General features: G+C 68.9%; 1 protein-coding gene across 2 annotated transcripts; it reads right to left on the reverse strand.

Annotated features, from left to right (window-relative positions):
* Positions 1-883: 883 nt before the first annotated feature.
* On the reverse strand, positions 884-15,052 carry THRA (thyroid hormone receptor alpha). 2 transcript variants are annotated; one of them, XM_086864225.1, is made up of 10 exons: positions 14,937-15,052; positions 9,533-9,578; positions 7,061-7,280; positions 5,844-5,905; positions 4,113-4,213; positions 3,886-4,033; positions 3,329-3,534; positions 2,586-2,732; positions 2,227-2,485; positions 884-1,469 (listed from the first exon to the last, which is right to left on the reverse strand). In XM_086864225.1, exons 3-10 carry the CDS (start codon positions 7,111-7,113, stop codon positions 1,219-1,221), a joined length of 1,227 nt encoding a protein of 408 aa, XP_086720351.1. In that variant the 5' UTR covers positions 7,114-7,280; positions 9,533-9,578; positions 14,937-15,052; the 3' UTR covers positions 884-1,218. The 2 variants fall into 2 exon arrangements, with proteins under 2 accessions (XP_086720351.1, XP_086720352.1); XM_086864226.1 differs by having other exon boundaries at positions 9,533-9,581; positions 14,937-15,034.
* Positions 15,053-18,399: the final 3,347 nt, after the last annotated feature.

Genomic DNA, 18,399 nt, shown 5'->3' on the forward strand with positions numbered 1-18,399 from the left:
AGAAAAAATTCACAAACCTAAATTTTGGGGGGGGGGGGCGGAAAAAGGTGATAAAACCATTCCCGGGTGCCCCCTTGCAGCTGTGCCACCTCCCCCCCCACCAAAGCCCCCTGTGGGACTCCCCCTGCCGGCCCCCACCTCAGCCCGGCCCCCCCGGGAGCATCGGGGGGGCAGTTGGGGGGTGCAGCCCCCCCAAAGTGCTGCTGCCGGGGGGCCGGGGCAGTAGTGCAGTGGGGGGTCCCGGGGGGGCACCCACCGCCCCCCCTGCCGGTGCCTCCGGGGCCTTTGCAACTCCTGACGGACACGACAAAACCCACGAGGACGAGGGGAAAAACAACAAAAAAAAAAAGGACAACGAAAAAGTTGGGGGGGGTTTAGGGGGGGGAGTGCCCCCCCCCCCCCAGTGTCCTGCAGCGCCCACCATCCACGGCGCTTGGCACAAAATCATCTCCTCTCAGCCCAAAAAAGACAAGAGAACCCCCAAAACCCCAAATCTGGCCCCAAATTTGGGGATAAGGGCGGCACACAGGGGCATCACCCCAGCCGGGGCAGACCCAGTGGGCTGGGGAGGAGGTCCACCAGCCCTGCACCCCGATGGGCTGGGGTCCCCCCCTCGCCACCCCTGTGCCCCCCCTGTGCCCCCGCCCTGCTGTGGGGGGGGAGTCCTGGCCCCCACCTTGCTATAGGGGGGTCCTGGCCCTCACCCCACTATGGGGGATGGGGGTTCCAGCCCCTGCCCTGCTATGTGGGGGGGGGTCCTGGCCCCCACCCCAGCCCCCCAAATTGCTGCCCGGCCAAAAGTGCATATGGCCACGGCCCCCCGGCCGGGGCAGCCTCTCCCTGTGCAGCCCAGAGCCCCCTCCTCTCCTCCCTGCTCTTCCTCCTCCTCCTCCTCCTCCTCCTCCTCCTCCTCCTCCTCCTCCTCCTTCCAAAGTGCAGTTAGTTTAATATTTTAGCCTCTCAGGGAGGGAAATAAATGCTTAAAAAATAATAATCTACGAAGAGAAGGACAATAAAGGGAACGCTCGACCGTCGGGGCCCTTCCCTGTGCAAACAAACAAAATTCGTCAAGTCCTGGGGCGGGGGGGATGGCTGTTGGGGGGCACAGCAGGACCCCCACCCTGGGCACAGCATCCCCTTGTCCTTACAGGGGGATGAGAAAGATTTTTGGGGGGGCCAGAGCGGGGTTGGGGGGGCACAGGGTGGGGGGTGTCAGCCCTACACCTCCTGGTCCTCGAAGACCTCGAGGAAGAGGGGGGGGAAGAGCTCGGTGGGACACTCCACCTTCATGTGCAGGAAGCGGCTGGCGTGGCAGGCGCCGATCATCCGCAGATCCGTCACCTTCATCAGCAGCTTGGGCCAGAAGTGGGGAATGTTGTGTTTGCGGTAGTTGATGTAGTGCTCAAAGGCCAGCAGATACGTCTCCTGGCACTTCTCGATCTTCTCCACGCAGATCAGCCCCGTCCGGTCTGCGGGAAGCAGGGAATGCTCAGGGGATTGTGGAATCTCAGAATGGTTTGGGTGGGAAGGGACGTTAAAGCTCCTCCAGTGCCACCCCTGCCATGGGCAGGGACACCTTGACACCTTCCACTAGCCCAGGTTGCTCCAGCCTGGCCTTGGACACTTCCAGGGATGGGGCAGCCACAGCTGCTCTGGACAACCTGTGCCAGGGCCTCACCAACCTCAGAGAGGGGAATTTTTTCCATGTACCCCATCACCATCTCCCCTTTTTAGTTTAAACCTCTCCTTGTTGTCCTGGCATTCTCTGCCCATGGAAGAGTCCCTCTCCCAGTCCAGCACCTGCAGGGATTGTCCCTCTCACAGGGCTGAATGTCCCACCCAGTGTCCCCCTGGGTTTTGGGGTGCTCACCCCCCAGACCCACATCAGCCTGGCAGGGGTCCCCAGGGGACCAAGAGGCTCAGCCTGTGCTCCTGGGTACCCAGGACTGGGGTGCCCAACTCAATGCTCCTGGGACCCAGCTTGGCACAGCTGCCTGAAGTTCTGGGAATTGGGGTACCCACCCCAAATCCCCCCAAAATCCAGGGGTGCACAGTTTCCTACCCAAACCACTCTGAAGTTGTTGGGGGGCTCTGAGCATTGGGGTGCCCACCCAACACACCCCCAGGACAGGGAGAGCTCTGAGCATTGAGGTGCCCACCCAACACAACACCCTCTGACTCCCAGGGCACCGGGGTGCCCACCCCATTCCACCCATCACCCATTACCTGAGGACATGAGCAGCACAGCCTGGAGCAGGGCCACCTCGGTGTCATCCAGGTTGAAGGCAGAGAGGGACTTGCCCAGGTCGAAGATGGCATCGGAGACGACGCCGAGGCCGCCGTTCTTGAGCTGCTCGCGTTTCACTGCCATCTCCCCGCTCAACGTCAGCGTCTCGCTCTCGGGGTCGTAGCGCACGGCCGCCCGCAGCGACATGATCTCCATGCAGCACCCCTTCAGCAGGATGATCTGGTCCTCGCAAGGCAGCTGGGGGGGACATGGGAACGGTTTTGGGGGGGGGTTTGGTGTGACTCAGACCCTGGGCAGATTGCCCCAGAACCTCCCAAACTCCCCAGCCCGCCATTACCTCTGAAAACATGGGCAGTTTTTTGGCAAAGTCGACCACGCGGGTGATGGCCGGGGTGATGATTTTTGTAAACTCACTGAACGCCTCCAGGTCGACTTTGTCCCCGTCGGGCATGGAGGCCATGGGGGACTGGCCGATGTCCTCAGGCTGTGGGGGACACGGTGGTGTTGGGGATGTGATGTCACCGTGTGCCCCCTGGGACCACCATGGTGGCACTGGGGACGGCGATGTGACCACGTCACCCCTGGGACCCCCACAGCAGATAGGACATTGAGGGGTGCAGCATGACTGTGTCACCCTCTGGGACCCCCATGGTGGGCAGTGGTGTTGGGGGTGCGGTGTCATCCTGTTCCCCCTCCCTGGGACCCCCGGGGGGCCGTGATGTGACCCTGTCCCCCTGTGACACCCCCGTGTCACCGGGAACGGTCGTGGCAGGGCCGGTGCAGCAGCCAGGAGAGGGAGCTGTGTGACAGGGACAGTGACAGGGCCAGTGGCAGGGCTGGGGCCACCCGCGGGCACAGCTGTCCCCTTCGGTCACTGCTCACCCCTGAACCCTTCGGGGGTGACCAGCTCAAGGACACTGAGCGATGTCCCAACCCCCCTCGACTGCCCAAGGACACCGGTGACACCCCAAAGCCTGGCACTGCCGCCACGTGTGTGTGCGTGATCAGCAGCTCCCAGTGGGGCTGGGGGCAGGGTGGGGACCGGGATGGTGACAGAGTCCCTCTGCTGCATCCCCTCACCAGGAATTTCCGCTTCTGCTTCCAGTGGCTGCCCTGGGCATTGGTGCTGCGGTGGGCTTCTGTCACAACATGGATCAGCTCCCACTCCTCGGCGCTGGGGTTGGGGCGGTGCTGCAGGGACTTGATCATCTCCTCCTTCCGCCGCCGCTCCCGGTTCTCCTCGATCAGCTTCCGCTTGGCTACCCGCTTCGAGTCATCCAGCACCACTGCCGGGACCCCCAGCATCAGCCGGGACCCCCCACCCATGCACCCCACAGCTGCAGCACAGCGCCCCATGGTCACCCCCCCGCCTCCTCCTGTGGCTGCTCTGGGCACCCCAACTCGCCCCATAGCACCAGGCCTCCAGCCCAGCTCCCAAAAACCCCCCACTGTCATCTGGGACCCCCCCACTCAGCTAGGACCCCCCAGTTCATGCATCTCACCCCACCGTATACTTCAGCACAGCACCTGACATCCCAGCCTGATCCTGCAGCTGATCTGGGTACCCCAATGTTCCCCACGGTGCTGGGACCCCAACCTGCCCCACCAGCTGAGCCCCCCTGAGCCCCCCAACTCACGGTCCATGGCCATGCCCACGGAGATGCATTTCTTGAAGCGGCAGAGCTGGCACTGGTTGCGGGTGATCTTGTCGATGACGCAGCACCCATCGTATTTGCAGGAGTAGGTGGGGTGCAGGTTCTTCTGGATGGTCCGACGGAAAAACCCCTGGGGAGGGCACGGGGGGTGACACAGTGAGCCCTGCTGAGCCCTCCGGAGCCCCACAAGCCCCCCTGCCCCAACTCACCTTGCAGCCCTCACAAGTGATGCAGCGGTAGTGGTAACCGGTGGCCTTGTCCCCGCACACCACACACTGTTCATCTTTGTCCAGGTAACTAGGGATGTACCCTGTGGGGACCCCCGAGTCAGGGCACCCCAGGGCACCCCGGGGCAGGGCCCCCCACAGCTGGGACTCGTGGGGTGCTCCATGACAGGAATTCCCATGACAGAGACTTCCAGAGCACCCCATGACAGAAATTCCCGTGTCAGGGACCCCCAGAGCACCCCAAGTCAGGGACCTCTGGGGTGTTCCATGGCAGGGTAACCCCAGGGCACCCCAAATCAGTGACCCCTGGAGCACCCTGTACCACTGACCTTCCCACACCCCCCCATCGGGGCCCCCCCAGGAGCCCTGACTCAGGGACCCCCTTGCACACCCCCATCAGAGACCCTTGGCACATGCAGCATGAAGGACCCTCCGCACACCCCCCATGCCAGGGATGCCCAGTACGCCCTCCCCTCTCTGTGCCTCAGTTTCCCCTCTGCACCCACCACTGTCTGTCCTGCCACTGCCCATGCCCCGGCACGGGAAGGGTTAACGCTGGGGTGTGTGGGGGGTGCCTGAGCCCCCCGCACCAATAAAGCCCCCATTATCCCATTATCCGGCCAGGGACCGGCAGCGGGGGGGTCCCCGTCCCCCTGGCACACAAAGACCCACTGTCCCCGCCGTTGTCCGGGGTCCCCCTGCCTGGCAGCCCCGGGGACCAGCCCCCCACCACCAACTGCTCAGGGAAACTGAGGCACGGATCATCCATAATGCACGGGCTGGTCCCCAGCACCCTGGACTCCTCGTGTCCCCCCAGGAGCCCACCCTCGTGTTTTGGGGATGCTGGAAGTGGGAGTCCCCGAGGGGTGGGAGAGATGGGGAGGGGGCTGGACGCCCGGGTCCCCCCCCGTAGAGAGCAGCCATAATTCGGGGTGGTGTCCCCAGCACCCCAGCACCCACCCGGGATCCCACAAACCCAGGTGTGGGGACCCCTCGAGCCCACTCCGGCGCTCTGCAGGTGCCGGGTGTGGGGGTCCGCGGGCGTTCCCTCCCTCCCTCCCGGAGCGGGGCGGGTGCAGGGGACGGGCGGGACTGGACGGGTTCCCCCCGGCCCCCCCCCGCCAGGTCCCGCCGGCGCCGGCCGCTCCCCGCCAGGGAATGGGGCAGGGCAGGGGGCAGCGCCCGCGGGGCCCCCCTTATCGCCCACCCCAGGGCGCTGCCGCCCCGATAGCACCGCCCCGACCCACGGGACACCGACTTGGGACCCCGGGAGACCCTGCAGGGGTGTGGGGTGCGGGGGGGGACTCTGGGGTGGGACAGGGGGACCTCGGGCTGGCCACCAGGATCGGGGGGTGTCCGTGGGACCCTGGCAACGAGACGGAGCTCCTGGGGTGCCCACAGGGGACAAGGGGTGTCCGTGACACTCTGGGGAGCCCAGTCGAGACCTGGGGTTTCCGGGGGATACTGGAGTGCACGGACAAAGGAATCCTGGGGTGCCCATGGGGGACAAGGGGTGTCCGTAGACTTTGGGGGACCCAGGTGAGACACGACGTGTCCAGGAGACCCCGGCAAGGACTCGGGGCTCCCAGGGTGGCCCCCAGGACCACGGGGTGCCCGCAGAACACGGCGAGGACATTTGGCGAGGTGTTTGGGTGACCCGGGGGGGCCATGGGGTGCCCGGGGGGGTTCGGCGGGTGCCGCGGGTCCCCGTACCTGACATGCTGCTCTTCACCAAACATTGGCTGCTCTTTCTTTTGCGCTTCCCATCCAGCCACCTGCGGGAGCCGGGAGGGAACAGGCTGGGAGAGTGCTCACGGATTCCCGCTGCCCCCCCCAAATTTCCAACAGCCCCCCAAAATCCCTCTCGGACCCCCTTCTTTGCTGGGAAGGGGGCAGCCCCCGCCCGGCGATGTCACAGGTGGGGTCGGGCCCTGGGGTGCGGGATGGGGGGGTAGGAGAGGGCCCTGGGGACCTCCGAACCAGAACACCCCACCCGGGACCCCCCTTCCGGGACACGGCACCGCCCCGGGGGGGCTGGGACCGGGTGGGGAGGGGGAGGTGAGGGAGGGGAAGGGAAAGGGTGGCGGGTGGGGGAGGGGAAGGGAAAGGGTGGGGGGGTGGGGGAGGGGCGGGGAAGGTTGGGGGAGGGGCGGGTGGGGGAGGGGCTCATTCACAGTCAAAGACAAAATGTCCTTTTGGCTGAGCGGGGAAGTGACGTCATCGGGGGCTCAGCCAATGGCGGGCGGTGGGGGTCCGCGCGCGCCCGTCCCCGCGGGGGGGCCCCGAGGCTGCGGGGACCGGCACCTGCGGGGGGGGGGGCGGGGGAGCGCCCCCAGGACCCCCACACCCCCCCCGGGGGGGCTCCAGCCCAAGGTGACCCCGGACCGCCACCCCCCACCGGGGGCCCGAAACAGTCCCGGGCGTGGGGGGCGAGGGGTCTCCGTGGGGAGGGGGCGGCTGGGAGTGCCACGAGTGGGGACATGTGGGCTCGGGGACACAGTGACACCTGGGCATGGACACACCTGGTGACGTGTGGGGTGCAGGGGGGACACCCAGGACATGAGCACACGTGGGGATACCCAGAACGTGAGGGCACACAGGGACACTGGGGACATGGGGGGTACGGGGATGCACAGGACATGGGGACACCCAGGTTGGGAACACGCGTGGGGACACAGCGGGTGGACACAGGGACACAAGGGACACCCAGGACACAGGGACATGGGATGCCCAGGGCACGGGCAATGCAGGGATGCATGGGGACACCCTGGGCACGAGGACACGAGGGACGCAGTGGGCACAGGGGTGCAGCAGGTACGGGGATACTTGGGGACACAGAGGGCACAGCCAGGCGCAGGCCACGCAGGGACACTCCAGGCGCGGTGCCACACGTGTCCCCCGCGTGTCCCCGTGCTGGGGTGGGGGCTCACCGGGTGTCCTCTGGCTCCGACAGCGAGTCCAGGGTGCTGGGCTTCTGTTCCATTCACCGCAATTCCATCAAGGAGCGCTCACCACCGACCGAGGGGGCTCCGGCGCCACGCGGGGGCCACGGCGGGGTGGCCACGGCGGGGCGGCCACGGCGGGGGGCTACGCCGCGCACCCCATGGTGCCCCTCAGTGCTCAGCACCGCGCAGCATCCCGGGCCGGACCCTGCGGGACAGCGGCGTCAGCCCGCACCTCCGGGAGGGGGCAAGGGGACACGGACGGGACCCCCAGGGAGGGGTGTGAAGCCATGGGGTGCCCCCAGGAGCTGCGGACACCGGGGAGGGCTGGGTGTGAGTGTGCAGGAGCGTGTGGAGCGTGCAAGGGCGCCCAGGGCTGGGCGAGGGCACCGGGGACGTGCGAGAACACAAGGAGGGAGCGACGTGCAGGGTGTGTGCGACAGCACCGGGGCTGGGCCAGAGGGCACAGCGGGGTGAGAGTGTGCACAGCGGGGTGAGAGTGTGCACAGCCGGGTGAGAGTGTGCACAGGGGTTGAGAGTGTGCACAGAGGGGTGCGAGTGTGCACAGAGGGGTGAGAGTGTGCACAGCGGGGTGAGAGTGTGCACAGCGGGGTGAGAGTGTGCACAGCCGGGTGAGAGTGTGCACAGGGGTTGAGAGTGTGCACAGAGGGGTGCGAGTGTGCACAGAGGGGTGAGAGTGTGCACAGCGGGGTGAGAGTGTGCACAGCCGGGTGAGAGTGTGCACAGAGGGGTGAGAGTGTGCACAGGGGGTTGAGAGTGTGCACAGAGGGGTGAGAGTGTGCACAGCGGGGTGAGAGTGTGCACAGGGGGTGAGAGTGTGCACAGGGGGTGAGAGTGTGCACAGAGGGGTGAGAGTGTGCACAGGGGAGTGAGAGTGTGCACAGCTGGGTGAGAGTGTGCACAGGGGTTGAGAGTGTGCACAGCAGAGTGAGAGTGTGCACAGGGGGTTGAGAGTGTGCACAGAGGGGTGAGAGTGTGCACAGCGGGGTTAGAGTGTGCACAGCGGGGTGAGAGTGTGCACAGCCGGGTGAGAATGTGCACAGGGGGTTGAGAGTGTGCACAGGGGGTGAGAGTGTGCACAGAGGGGTGAGAGTGTGCACAGGGGGTGAGAGTGTGCACAGAGGGGTGAGAGTGTGCACAGGGGAGTGAGAGTGTGCACAGGGGTTGAGAGTGTGCACAGCAGAGTGAGAGTGTGCACAGGGGTTAGAGTGTGCACAGCGGGGGGGTGAGAGTGTGCACAGGGGGTGAGAGTGTGCGCAGGGGGTGAGAGTGTGCGCAGCGGGGTGAGAGTGTGCACAGCGGGGTGAGAGTGTGCACAGGGGGGTGAGAGTGTGCACAGGGGAGTAAGAGTGTACACAGGGGGTGAGAGTGTGCGCAGCGGGGTTAGAGTGTGCACAGGGGAGTGAGAGTGTGCACAGGGGAGTAAGAGTGTACACAGGGGGTGAGAGTGTGCACAGCGGGGTTAGAGTGTGCACAGGGGGTGAGAGTGTGCACAGCGGGGTTAGAGTGTGCACAGGGGGGTGAGAGTGTGCACAGGGGAGTAAGAGTGTGCACAGGGGAGTGAGAGTGTGCGCAGCGGGGTTAGAGTGTGCACAGGGGGTGAGAGTGTGCACAGCACAGTGAGAGTGTGCACAGAGGGGTGAAAGTGTGCACAGGGGAGTGAGAGTGTGCACAGCTGGGTGAGAGTGTGCACAGCGGGGTGAGAGTGTGCACAGCCGGGTGAGAGTGTGCACAGGGGGTGAGAGTGTGCACAGCCGGGTGAGAGTGTGCACAGCGGGGTGAGAGTGTGCACAGTGGGGTGAAGTGCAGAGGTGTGCAAAGCTGTGAGAGCATTAAGGCAATGAAAGAGTGTGCAGGGTTGTGGGAGAGCATGCAGAGAGGTACAAGAGCGTGCACAGGTGTGCAAGTGTGTGTACAGGTGTGCCACGCCGTGGGAGAGCACGCACAAGTGTGCAGGGCATGTGGGAGTGCGTGCATGGGTGTGCAAGAGTGTTCACGGGTGTGCAAGGCCGTGGCAGCACAGAAAGTGTGTAAGAGATGCGTTCAGGGTTGTGCAAGCACGCACACAGAGGTGTGCAGAGGTGTGCAAGGTTGTGTGAGTGTGCACAGGTGTGGGTGGGTGTGCAAAAGCACACCCGGGGCTCAAGGCGCTGTCAGAACATGCCCAGGGCTGGGAGCGTGCAGCAAAGCACAAACACACACAGGGAGCTCCCCCGACCTTTGGGGCGGGGCTGGGGGGGCTCCCCAAGAGGTGGGGGGAGCCCGGTGGGGAGGGGGTGCAGAGGGCAGCCCCTCACCACCCAGGTAAGCCCCTCGGGAGCTGCGCTCGGGAGCCAGGCTGAGCCCTGATGTGTTCATTGCACGGCTGAACACCCCCAAATCTGGGGCTGGGGGTGACTCTTGGTGAGGGGGGCGTCCTATGGGGTGGGGGTGACTTACGGGGTGGGGGGCGCCGGGGGTCCAGGAGATCCCTCCTCTGCGAGCTCTGCTGTGGCAAAGACACGTTGTAGGGGGTGTCAGGGCACGGGCAGCACCGAGGGGCACCCCCCGACACCCCCCCCGGCCCCCCGTGATGGGGACACCGAAGCACGACGGCGGCAGCACCCCCGGCTCTCGGTGCCCACCCCGTTCCACATCCCACGGACAACCAGCACCCATCCAGCGCCACGGATGGGGGGCCCTGCTCCCAAACCCCCCCCCCGTGACCTCCCGGTGACCCTCCCGGCTCGGAGGGGTGTGAGGGGCGCGGGGGGCCTCAGCCCGCGCCGGGAGGGACACGGGGGGGGCGCGGCGGGCGCGGTGCCCAGCCCCGGGCTCCTCCGCTCCGCGCGGGGACAGCAGAAAGTAGGTCACGTTTGTCTTGGCCGCCACAGAAATTCCTCCGGCGGATTTAAAACGCGGCGGACGGGGCTGGAGCCCCCCCCGCTCCGACACCCCCACGCTACGGGGCGCCCCGGCAGGCTCCCCTTGCTGCTGCCCCCCCCCCCAGCCGAGGACACCCTGACCAGCGGAGGATGGGGGGTGAGGGATGCTGCACCCATGGGTGCACAGAGCACCCTGAGCCGCACGGGGGGAGGTTGGCACGAGGGGTCCCCCAGAACGCCTGAGGAGGGGGCGTCGCCTGCACCAGCCTCTTCAGGGAAACTGAGGCAGCGCACCGCATCCCAGCACGCCGGGGTACACTCCCCGCCTCGGGGGGCTCATGAGGCCTGGGCGCCCCTCGCCGCAGCCTCAGGCCGGGTTTGGGGCCGGCGGTACCTATAGAGCCGGGGGCTGCAGCAAATGTTTGTTCCATATGGGAACGGCGCGCGGAGAACTTCCAAGTATAGGCACTGGCAGGGATCCAGAGCTGCGCGGCCCCCGCCGGGCACCGGCCCCCCCGCCGCCCCCCGCCCCTCTCCCGCGGGACCCCGCGCGCCGGCAGAGCCCCGACACGCTCGGTGCATGTGTGGGGCTCGGGGTGCATCGACGTCGCGGTTAAACCACTGTGGGGTGGAATATGGGGTGTCCCCAAAGCCACTGTGCGGTGGGTGGGCTAGGCAACCCCGCCTCAGTTTCCCCATTGAGGTGGCCTGGTGGGTGCAGCCCCAAACGAGAGAGGTTCAGCCGGGGGGCAGCGGCGTTAGGTCGGGGTTCGCCACCCCAGCGAGACCCCAGCAGCCCCCTGACATCCCCGGCATCACCGGCACCCTGGGATCACCCGGCGGAGCCTGCGGTGCCGCTCCAGGAACCGTCACTCGAGGAATCCCGGGCGCGCTGGGGCGGCCCAGACAGACAGACACGGGAGGCGGCTCTTCTCCTCCTCTTCCTCCTCCTACTCCTCCTCCTCCTCCTCCAGCGGGACACGTGTGATGAGCGCAGTCAGGTCTCAGCCCACCCTGCGCCGCCGGCACCCAAACCTGCGCGTCCCACCTGCAGCACCAGGTGCTGGGTGGGAGCGGGGTGGCAGCCAGCGGGAGCCCCCCCGGCGCCCCCCCAGCCCAGCCCCACGCCCAGGGGAGCGTTTCTGCTGAGTCGGGTGGTTGCAGGCGGCTGAAAACAACCCGGGGGCAAAGTCCGGGGCTGGGCCGACGGCGGGAGCCACCTCGCCCTAGTGGGGGCACCCAGCAGCCCGCTCCCCACAGACCCCACCCCCGGAGACCCCCGGAACGGGGACCCCAGACAATGGGAACGCCCCTCCACACAGGCACTGACCGCCTCGGTGCAGCCGGACGTGGGTGCGGGACACCGGGGCCGCCCCAGGGGGCCACTGCCGCGTCCCTGCCCCCCACCACAGATGGGCTCCGGGGGTCCCAGCACCCCCCCCCCCAGCCCAGCTGCCAGCCGGGTCAGAGAGGTGAGGGCCTAAGCGCTTTAGCCACGGTGCCAATTAGTGTGATTAGAACGGGCTGGGGGCAGGGCAGACCCGCGGCCACCGGCCACCGATGCCCGGCCCTGCGGGCACCGGGACAGTGTCATCGCGGGCGCTGCGGCATCACGGTGGGCACCAGGGCAGCTTCTTGGTGGGCACCGGGGCAGCATCACGGTGGGCACCAGCGTGGTACAAATCCGCCGCCGCCTGAAGAAGCCTGGCCGCACCGGCTGGCAGGACCGTGCCACGGGAGTGTGGCCAGGCACAGGGCACCTGCCGTGCCACGGCTGGCAGCACCCGGCACGCGCCGATGCCCGCGTTTGAGGCTGTGCCAAGTGCCACACGCGTGTCTGCGTCTGGAGCTGTGAGCTCATCGCACACACACACCTGTGCCAGTGTCCAGCGCACCGTGCCCGGGGCCAGGCGGTGCCCGGTGCCCTGGGCACGTGTGGCAGCGGGGACAGCGAGCCGCGCTGCGCTGCGCTGTGCCGCGCTGTGCCGGGAAGGCTGCAGGAATCCCAGGCATGCGCAGCAGCTGGGCAGCCCGAGCAAGGGGGATGCCACGGGCCTGACATCAGGGCAGCCCACCCAGTGCCACGGGAGCCCTGCGTGGTGCCCCCTCCCCACACATGTGGGGTCTGGGCTGTGCTGTGGCAGAGGATGGCTGAGCCTGGGTTCGTGTTCTCCCTGTAGCTCGCGGCTCAGAGAAGCCACCACTCGGACAACGGCTGGTGGCTGCAGGGCTGGTGACTTGTCCCGACACTGACTGGGCAACCAATGTTGTGGCCTTGAGCCTCCAATGGGTCCTGTGTCCGACGGGTCCTGCATCACCACCGTGGGGACCTGCAGCATGACCTGCCCCCGGCCCCGCAGCCCCCACAAACCCCACCGGACTCCCAGTAACACCACATCCAACCAAGGCCACACCGGCCAGCTCCTTCCTGCAGTCTGAGCGTTCAGCTGTGCCTCCCTTTCCCCATCCCACCTCAGTTTCCCATCCCACCGGAGCTGCCCGGCAGAGCCATACTCCCATATCCCCAGCGCCGCGTCCCCTGTGCCAGCACGCGGGATGTGCCTCATCCCTATGTCACTGCCTGTCCAGGCCACGAAGGTCATCCAAGAGGGACCCCCGAGCACCTGGTGTGTGCTGGGTGTGCCCAGTCTCAGCCCTTTGGGGTGGCTGCGGGCCCCGAGCCCCGCGGGGTGCCCCTGGCCCCAGGAGGTGTGCCGGGACGCCAAGAGCTATTCTCAGCCCTTGGCACAGCATGGGACGTTTCTAAATCGGGGGCTCCGGTTCACGTGCACGGGGACGGGGGTGGGGGGGCTCCTGGGTCCCCTCCCCGGGGGACCCTGCTTGAAGGAGGGAGGAGGCCGCCACGAGGTGTCCAGTGCGGGCACCGATAAGGGGACACAGGGACAGGCACCGGGACATGGGAACGGGCACCGGGACACAGCACCAAGACCGCCCGTGGGAGCCCGTCCCCCCTGAGAAGGGGACACGGGGGACACTCCTCGCGGTTTTCCTGCAGTCACCCGACCCTGTCCGAGGGTCTGCAGCACGGGGGACATCCCGAACGGCACCGCCCCTGGGGGCCCGACCCCGCTGAGCCCCCCGCCCGCATCCAGCCTGAGCGGGGCCCTGGGAGCGTAGCCCGCGCCCTCCTTCGCCTACACCGCATTCCCCCCTTCTCCTCCTCCTCTTCCCCCTCAGTCCGGAGGGGGACCCAGGCGTCCGGCCCCGCCCCCACGCACCGGCGGCTGCGCGGGGTCCGGCGGGGCCGGGGATCTGCGGGATGGCACCCCAGGGGCGTCCCCGCCGCTGCTTCGGTCTCTGCCGCCCCGGGAATGCGCTAGCGGGGCGAGGAGCCGAGCCGGGGGGTCCCACTTCCTGCAGCCGCCGCCCGTCAGGAGGGGTCCGGGGTGCGCCCGCAGCCCCCCCAGTCCCTGCGGAGCAGGGTGCGGGGCACGGGGCGGGTACGGCCCGCGCTCCCCCCTCCGGGGACCCGTCCGCGGGACGACCACGCCGCGGGCCCGCGAAGGTCACGGCGGCGGGAGGGTAAGGGGTGCCGGAGAGAACCCCCAGGCGAGGATCCCGCTCCGCGGGGCGCGGGGTCCGCACCATTGCGGGGGGCACATGCAGCCGCACGGCACTGCTGTGGGGAGGGGGGGGACGAGCCGCGCCCCCACCCTGCGCCAAGACCCCCGGGCAGGGGAGCCCCCCCAAACCGGTTCCACCGGGGTTTACCCGCGCCCCACGGCAGCCACAGCCCCCCTAGAGCTCCAAGGGAGCCGCGGGGGTCCCCGGTGCCGTCGGGGGTCAGGCAGGGTGAGGCGCAGCCCGGCCTCCCGGTGCGGCTCCCGGTGCCGGTGGCAGCCCCCGGCGGGGGGGTCACGGCTGAAGGTCGCGGTCCCGGGGTGACCTTGGCCGTGGCGCCCGCCCGCCCCTGCCTCAGTTTCCCCGCATCGCACAGAGGGGACGCATCAGAGTCCGGTTGGGACCGCATCCCTAACCCCGGAGGAGACACCGGACCGGGGGCAGGATCCGCCCCCACCCCGGGGTTGGTGTGAGGGACACCCCGCGGGACCGCGGGGCGCCGTGGAGAGGGGAGCCCCCGCCACGCCCCGCGCCCCGCTCAGGGCGAAGCCTGTGGTGCGGGGCTTGAGCCCCCCCCTTCGCCCCGCCGCACCGGGGACGCCCCCCCGTTGCCCCCGCCCTAACCGGGAGCGGCCGAACCGCCCCCCCCCCGCCCCCCCCCGCGCTCTGCTCTCGGCGCAAAAAAAAAAAAAAAAAAAGAATTAAAAAAATATTTTAAAATTTAAAAAATAAAAAAAAATCGCAGCATTCCTGCCGCCCTGCGGGGTGGGTGTGGGGGAGCGGCCACAGGGGCCCCTAAAGCTTTCACGGATACCCCACGGCGCCGTCACGGCCCGGCCGTCCACGGTTCCCCCCCCCCCCCCCCTCCCGCCGCGACAGGGCCACGGCCTGCCCACGGCCCGGCCCCGCGACCTGCCCACGGCGCGGCCCCGCGCCCATCACCGCAGAGCCACGCCGCGGCCCGGACCCCGCCACGCCGCCACGCCACGGCCACGGGGGGGCCGCGGGGCCGGGGGGCCACAGCCGGGGGGGGGCTGCCCCCGTGGCGTGGCGTGGTGGGCGGGGGGCAGCGCCGTGCCCCGCATGCAGCAGCGGAGGGTGCGGTGAGGGTGGGGGGCGCGGTGCCCCCCCACCCCCGCCCCCACGGGGGAACGCGGCCCCCCCGCCCCACGCCAAACGCCCGGATTTTCCAAGAAAAAAAAAAATCTTTCCCCGTGTTTTTTCCTCGCGGTTCGCGGCCCCCGAGCCCTCCGCGGGTCCCGAGCCTCCCGACACGATCGCCCCTCACCCCCCTATTCCACGCACCGAACTGCGCCCGTGCTCAGCCGGGGGGGCCCGGGGGGGCGGCGGTAAACAACCGGGGGGCGGCGGGGCCGGGGGGGCCGTTCGGGCCGTACCTGGGGGCGACGGCGGCGGGCGCGGAGCGGCGGTGCGGGGTGCGGAGCGGGGCTCGGAGGGGCGGTGCGGGGCGCGGAGCGGAGCGGAGCGGAGCGGGGCGCAGCGGCGGCGGCGGCGGCGGCGGCGGACGAACGGAGCTGGCTCCTCCCTCTCCCGGCCCCGCCGCCCGCCCGCTCCGCTCCGCCGCGGCCGCAGCCCCCTCCGCCGGCCGCAGCCGCTCCCTGCACCCGCCGCGCCCGGCCCCGCGTGGGGACCCACGGGGGAGCGGCGGGGTCCGGGTGTACCGTGGGAGGGTGACCCCGGGATGGGGAGCGCAGGACACGGGGATCACGGGGTGGGGACGGTGGCCGTGGCCGGGTGTGTGATGGGAGCCCTGACGGTGCCCACGGGGATGTGGTGACAGCGACAACGAGGACGGGGGATGGTGAACACAGGGTGGGGGGCTGCGTGCGGGGGGTGGGGGGCTAGGGGAGGTGCCCACGGGGTTTGGGGACGGTGCCCTCAGGGTCCCCGGGATGGTGCCCGTGGGGGGTTGAAGCTGGTGGCCACAGGAGTTTGGGACGGTGCTCACGGGGATGTCGTGACAGTGACAACGGGGACGGGGCATGGCGACCCCAGCGCGGGGGGCTGTACCGAAGGGGGACCGGAGGCAGCGCCCAGGGAGGCCCAGGGGGATGCCCGTGGCGGTGTGGGGATGGTGCCCACAGGGACCGGGAACAGCACCCACGGGGATGTTGTGACAGTGACAACCTGGTGTCCACGAGGGCAGGGGACGGCACCCGCAGGGAACTGGGGACCACGGGCATGCTGTGATAGTGACAGTGGGGAGTGGGGAGGCTGCCCACAGGATTTGGGGACAGCACCCAGGAGGGGCTGGGACGGTGCCCTCACTGGGTGGCGGTGGGGTGGAGTTGATGCTCATGGCGGTTCTGGGACGGTCCCTACGGGGGTTGGTGGCAGTGCCCACGGGGCAGGGGGTATCTCCACACCCCGGAGTGCCCAGCCCGGCCCGGGGAGGCACAAACACCAGACACGGGGGTCCCGCCCGGATCCGCACCGCCCCGGGCAGGATCCGGCCCCGCAGGACACCCGCACGTCGGGGGGCCCTGCCCCTGCGCCCCCCGGGGGATGTGTGGCACTGGGGAGGACGGGGGCCGCACCCTGCTGTGGGGCCGGAGCCTGAGCTGCTGTGGGGCCAGGGATGGCGGCGTGCACTGGGAGCCCGGGGGGACCACTGGGGAGGGCGCTGAGGGTCGCCCCCCGGAGCCCCCCGACCCGCCCGTGCCACCCCACCCCCTTCCCAGCAGTCCCTGCTCCCAGCCCCCCCCTTTTCGTCCCCGGACTACACGTCCCGTCATGCCCGGGCTTAAAGCCGCTCTGCCGCCCCCCCGCCCACCCCCTCCCGGCGCCCCGCAGCTCGGCCCTGGGACCCCCGGGGGGCTCAGCCTGGCCGCCCCCCGCCCCCCAGCCCCATGGGTACCCCCCTCCCTAGACTGCGCAGGCGGTGCTGCGGTGACACCCAGGGGACGAGGGGGATGGGGGTCTCCAGGGCATGAAGGCTTCTAGGAGAGGAGGGTCCCCAAGGGATGAAGGTTTCCTTGGGAGGGGTGTACCCAGGGGATGGTTTCCCATACTCGGGGCGCGCAGGAAACACCCAGGGAAGGGGGGGGGGGGTGGGGGGGGTGGGTCCCCAAGGGCCAGCGGCTCTCAGGGCACGGTGCTGCTGAGAATGGGAACAACAAGGGGACAGCTCTACCCGGGGAACGGGGGTCCCCAGGGGATGGTGGCTCCCAGGGATGGTGGTTCCCAGGTAATGAGAGTTCCCCACCAGGGGATGGTGGTCCCCAGGGGATGGGGATACCCAGAACATGGAGGAGAGTGACAGCTGGGACTGCTGGTGGGTGTCCCCACAGACCCCGATGGACCCCTGGACCTCCTGCTGCCCCTGATCACCCATGGGCTGTGTTCCCCATAGCCCACATCGATCCCCTGGTCCCCGTGTCACCCTGGGGTCCCCATCCGCATGGCTGGCGGTCCCAGCGTGGCGGGGCAGCAGCAGCGTGACGGCCCCCCCGTCCCTCCCCGCCTGTTCCGTACACTTTATCCTCAGCAAACACGGCACGGCCACGGCCCCCCGCGACCGTCTGCCCGCGATAAGGCTGTGGCCGAGCTTGCCTGCCCCCAGCCCATGGGGCTCGGCCACCTCAACACCACAACATGTCCCCAGATCCCCCTGCCGGAGGCTGGCTGGCTTCCCAGTGGGGAAACTGAGGCAGGGTTGGAGTTCGCCTCTGGCCCCTCTGGAACGTGGACGGGCACTCATCACCAGCTCCCCGTCTCCTGTGAGGTGTCCCCAGTGCCACTACAGATCTCTCTGCACTGCCCCAGCAGGGTGGGGACCCCGTGCTCTGTGGCAGACCCTGATCCGGGGGGATTTTGGGTTTAGAGGGGGCCGTGCTGTTCTCGGGGCGCAGGCAGTCGGCCGGAACATGCTCATTAAAATTCATCCTGCTGCTCTGCGGCACAGACACTAAATATAGCCCCAAGTCAGCAGTGGTGCCCCCCCGGACCCCCAGGAAAGGGGATGACACCAGGCACCTCCATCCCCAGCACTGGACCCCCCCGGGGGGCGGCACCCGCCACCAGCCGGGGGCTCCGGATGGCCCCATGGGGGTGCCCCCCTGCCCCGGATCAGCTCCTTCACACCCCACCAAACACCAGTCACCAGCCATGTGCCCCCCAGCAGGATGCGGCATCAGAGGTCCCGGCCATCCCAGTGACCCCGTGGGTAGGGGAAGCCCCCCACGCTGGCCCCCGCTCGCCCCTCTCCTGCCCCCGGCGCTGGGAACGGCCCCAGCCCCTTCCGGCCCCCCCGGCCCCGGGCCGGAGGCAGCTGTGCCGGGGCGCCCTGCCAAGGCGCCGAAGCCTCGACGCCTTCCCCCCACCCGGCCGCCCCCGCGGCGCCCCGGGGAGCTGCGACCCCCCGAACACCCCCTGCCACCCCCCCAGGGCCCCCTGCCCCCAGAGTTTGGGAGCGCTGTGCCAGAGGGGTGTCCAGCAGGGCTCCTCCGAGCCCCTCCTGCCTGGGGGACCCCCGTGGTGTCTGTTCCCCCGCCAGCTGTGGGAAGTGGGCCCCCCCTGCACAGGAAATCCCTCCTCACGGATAGGGCTCCCCCCGGCGGGCCCCCCCCGCTGCCGGGGCCCCTCGCCGGCTGGGCAGCCGCTCGCCCGCCTAATCCCGGCCCCGGCACGGGGGGATTTGCTGCGCCCCGGCCCCATGAATGATTAACCGGGGAATTAAGGGGCCGCGAAGCCCCCCCCCGCCCCCCGAGCACTGGGGGCAGTGGGTGACTGAGCTCTCACCCCAGCCCCCTGGGAGCCTTCGCCCTGCTCTTGAGCCTTGGGGGCTCCCCTGGGGAGTTCTGGGGGTACTGAGAGTGCTGGGGGTGCTGAGGGTTTTCG

This window comes from Cyanistes caeruleus, chromosome 27 (assembly GCF_971803275.1).
Source record: "Cyanistes caeruleus chromosome 27, bCyaCae1.hap1.1, whole genome shotgun sequence".
Taxonomy (NCBI): Eukaryota; Metazoa; Chordata; class Aves; order Passeriformes; family Paridae; genus Cyanistes; species Cyanistes caeruleus.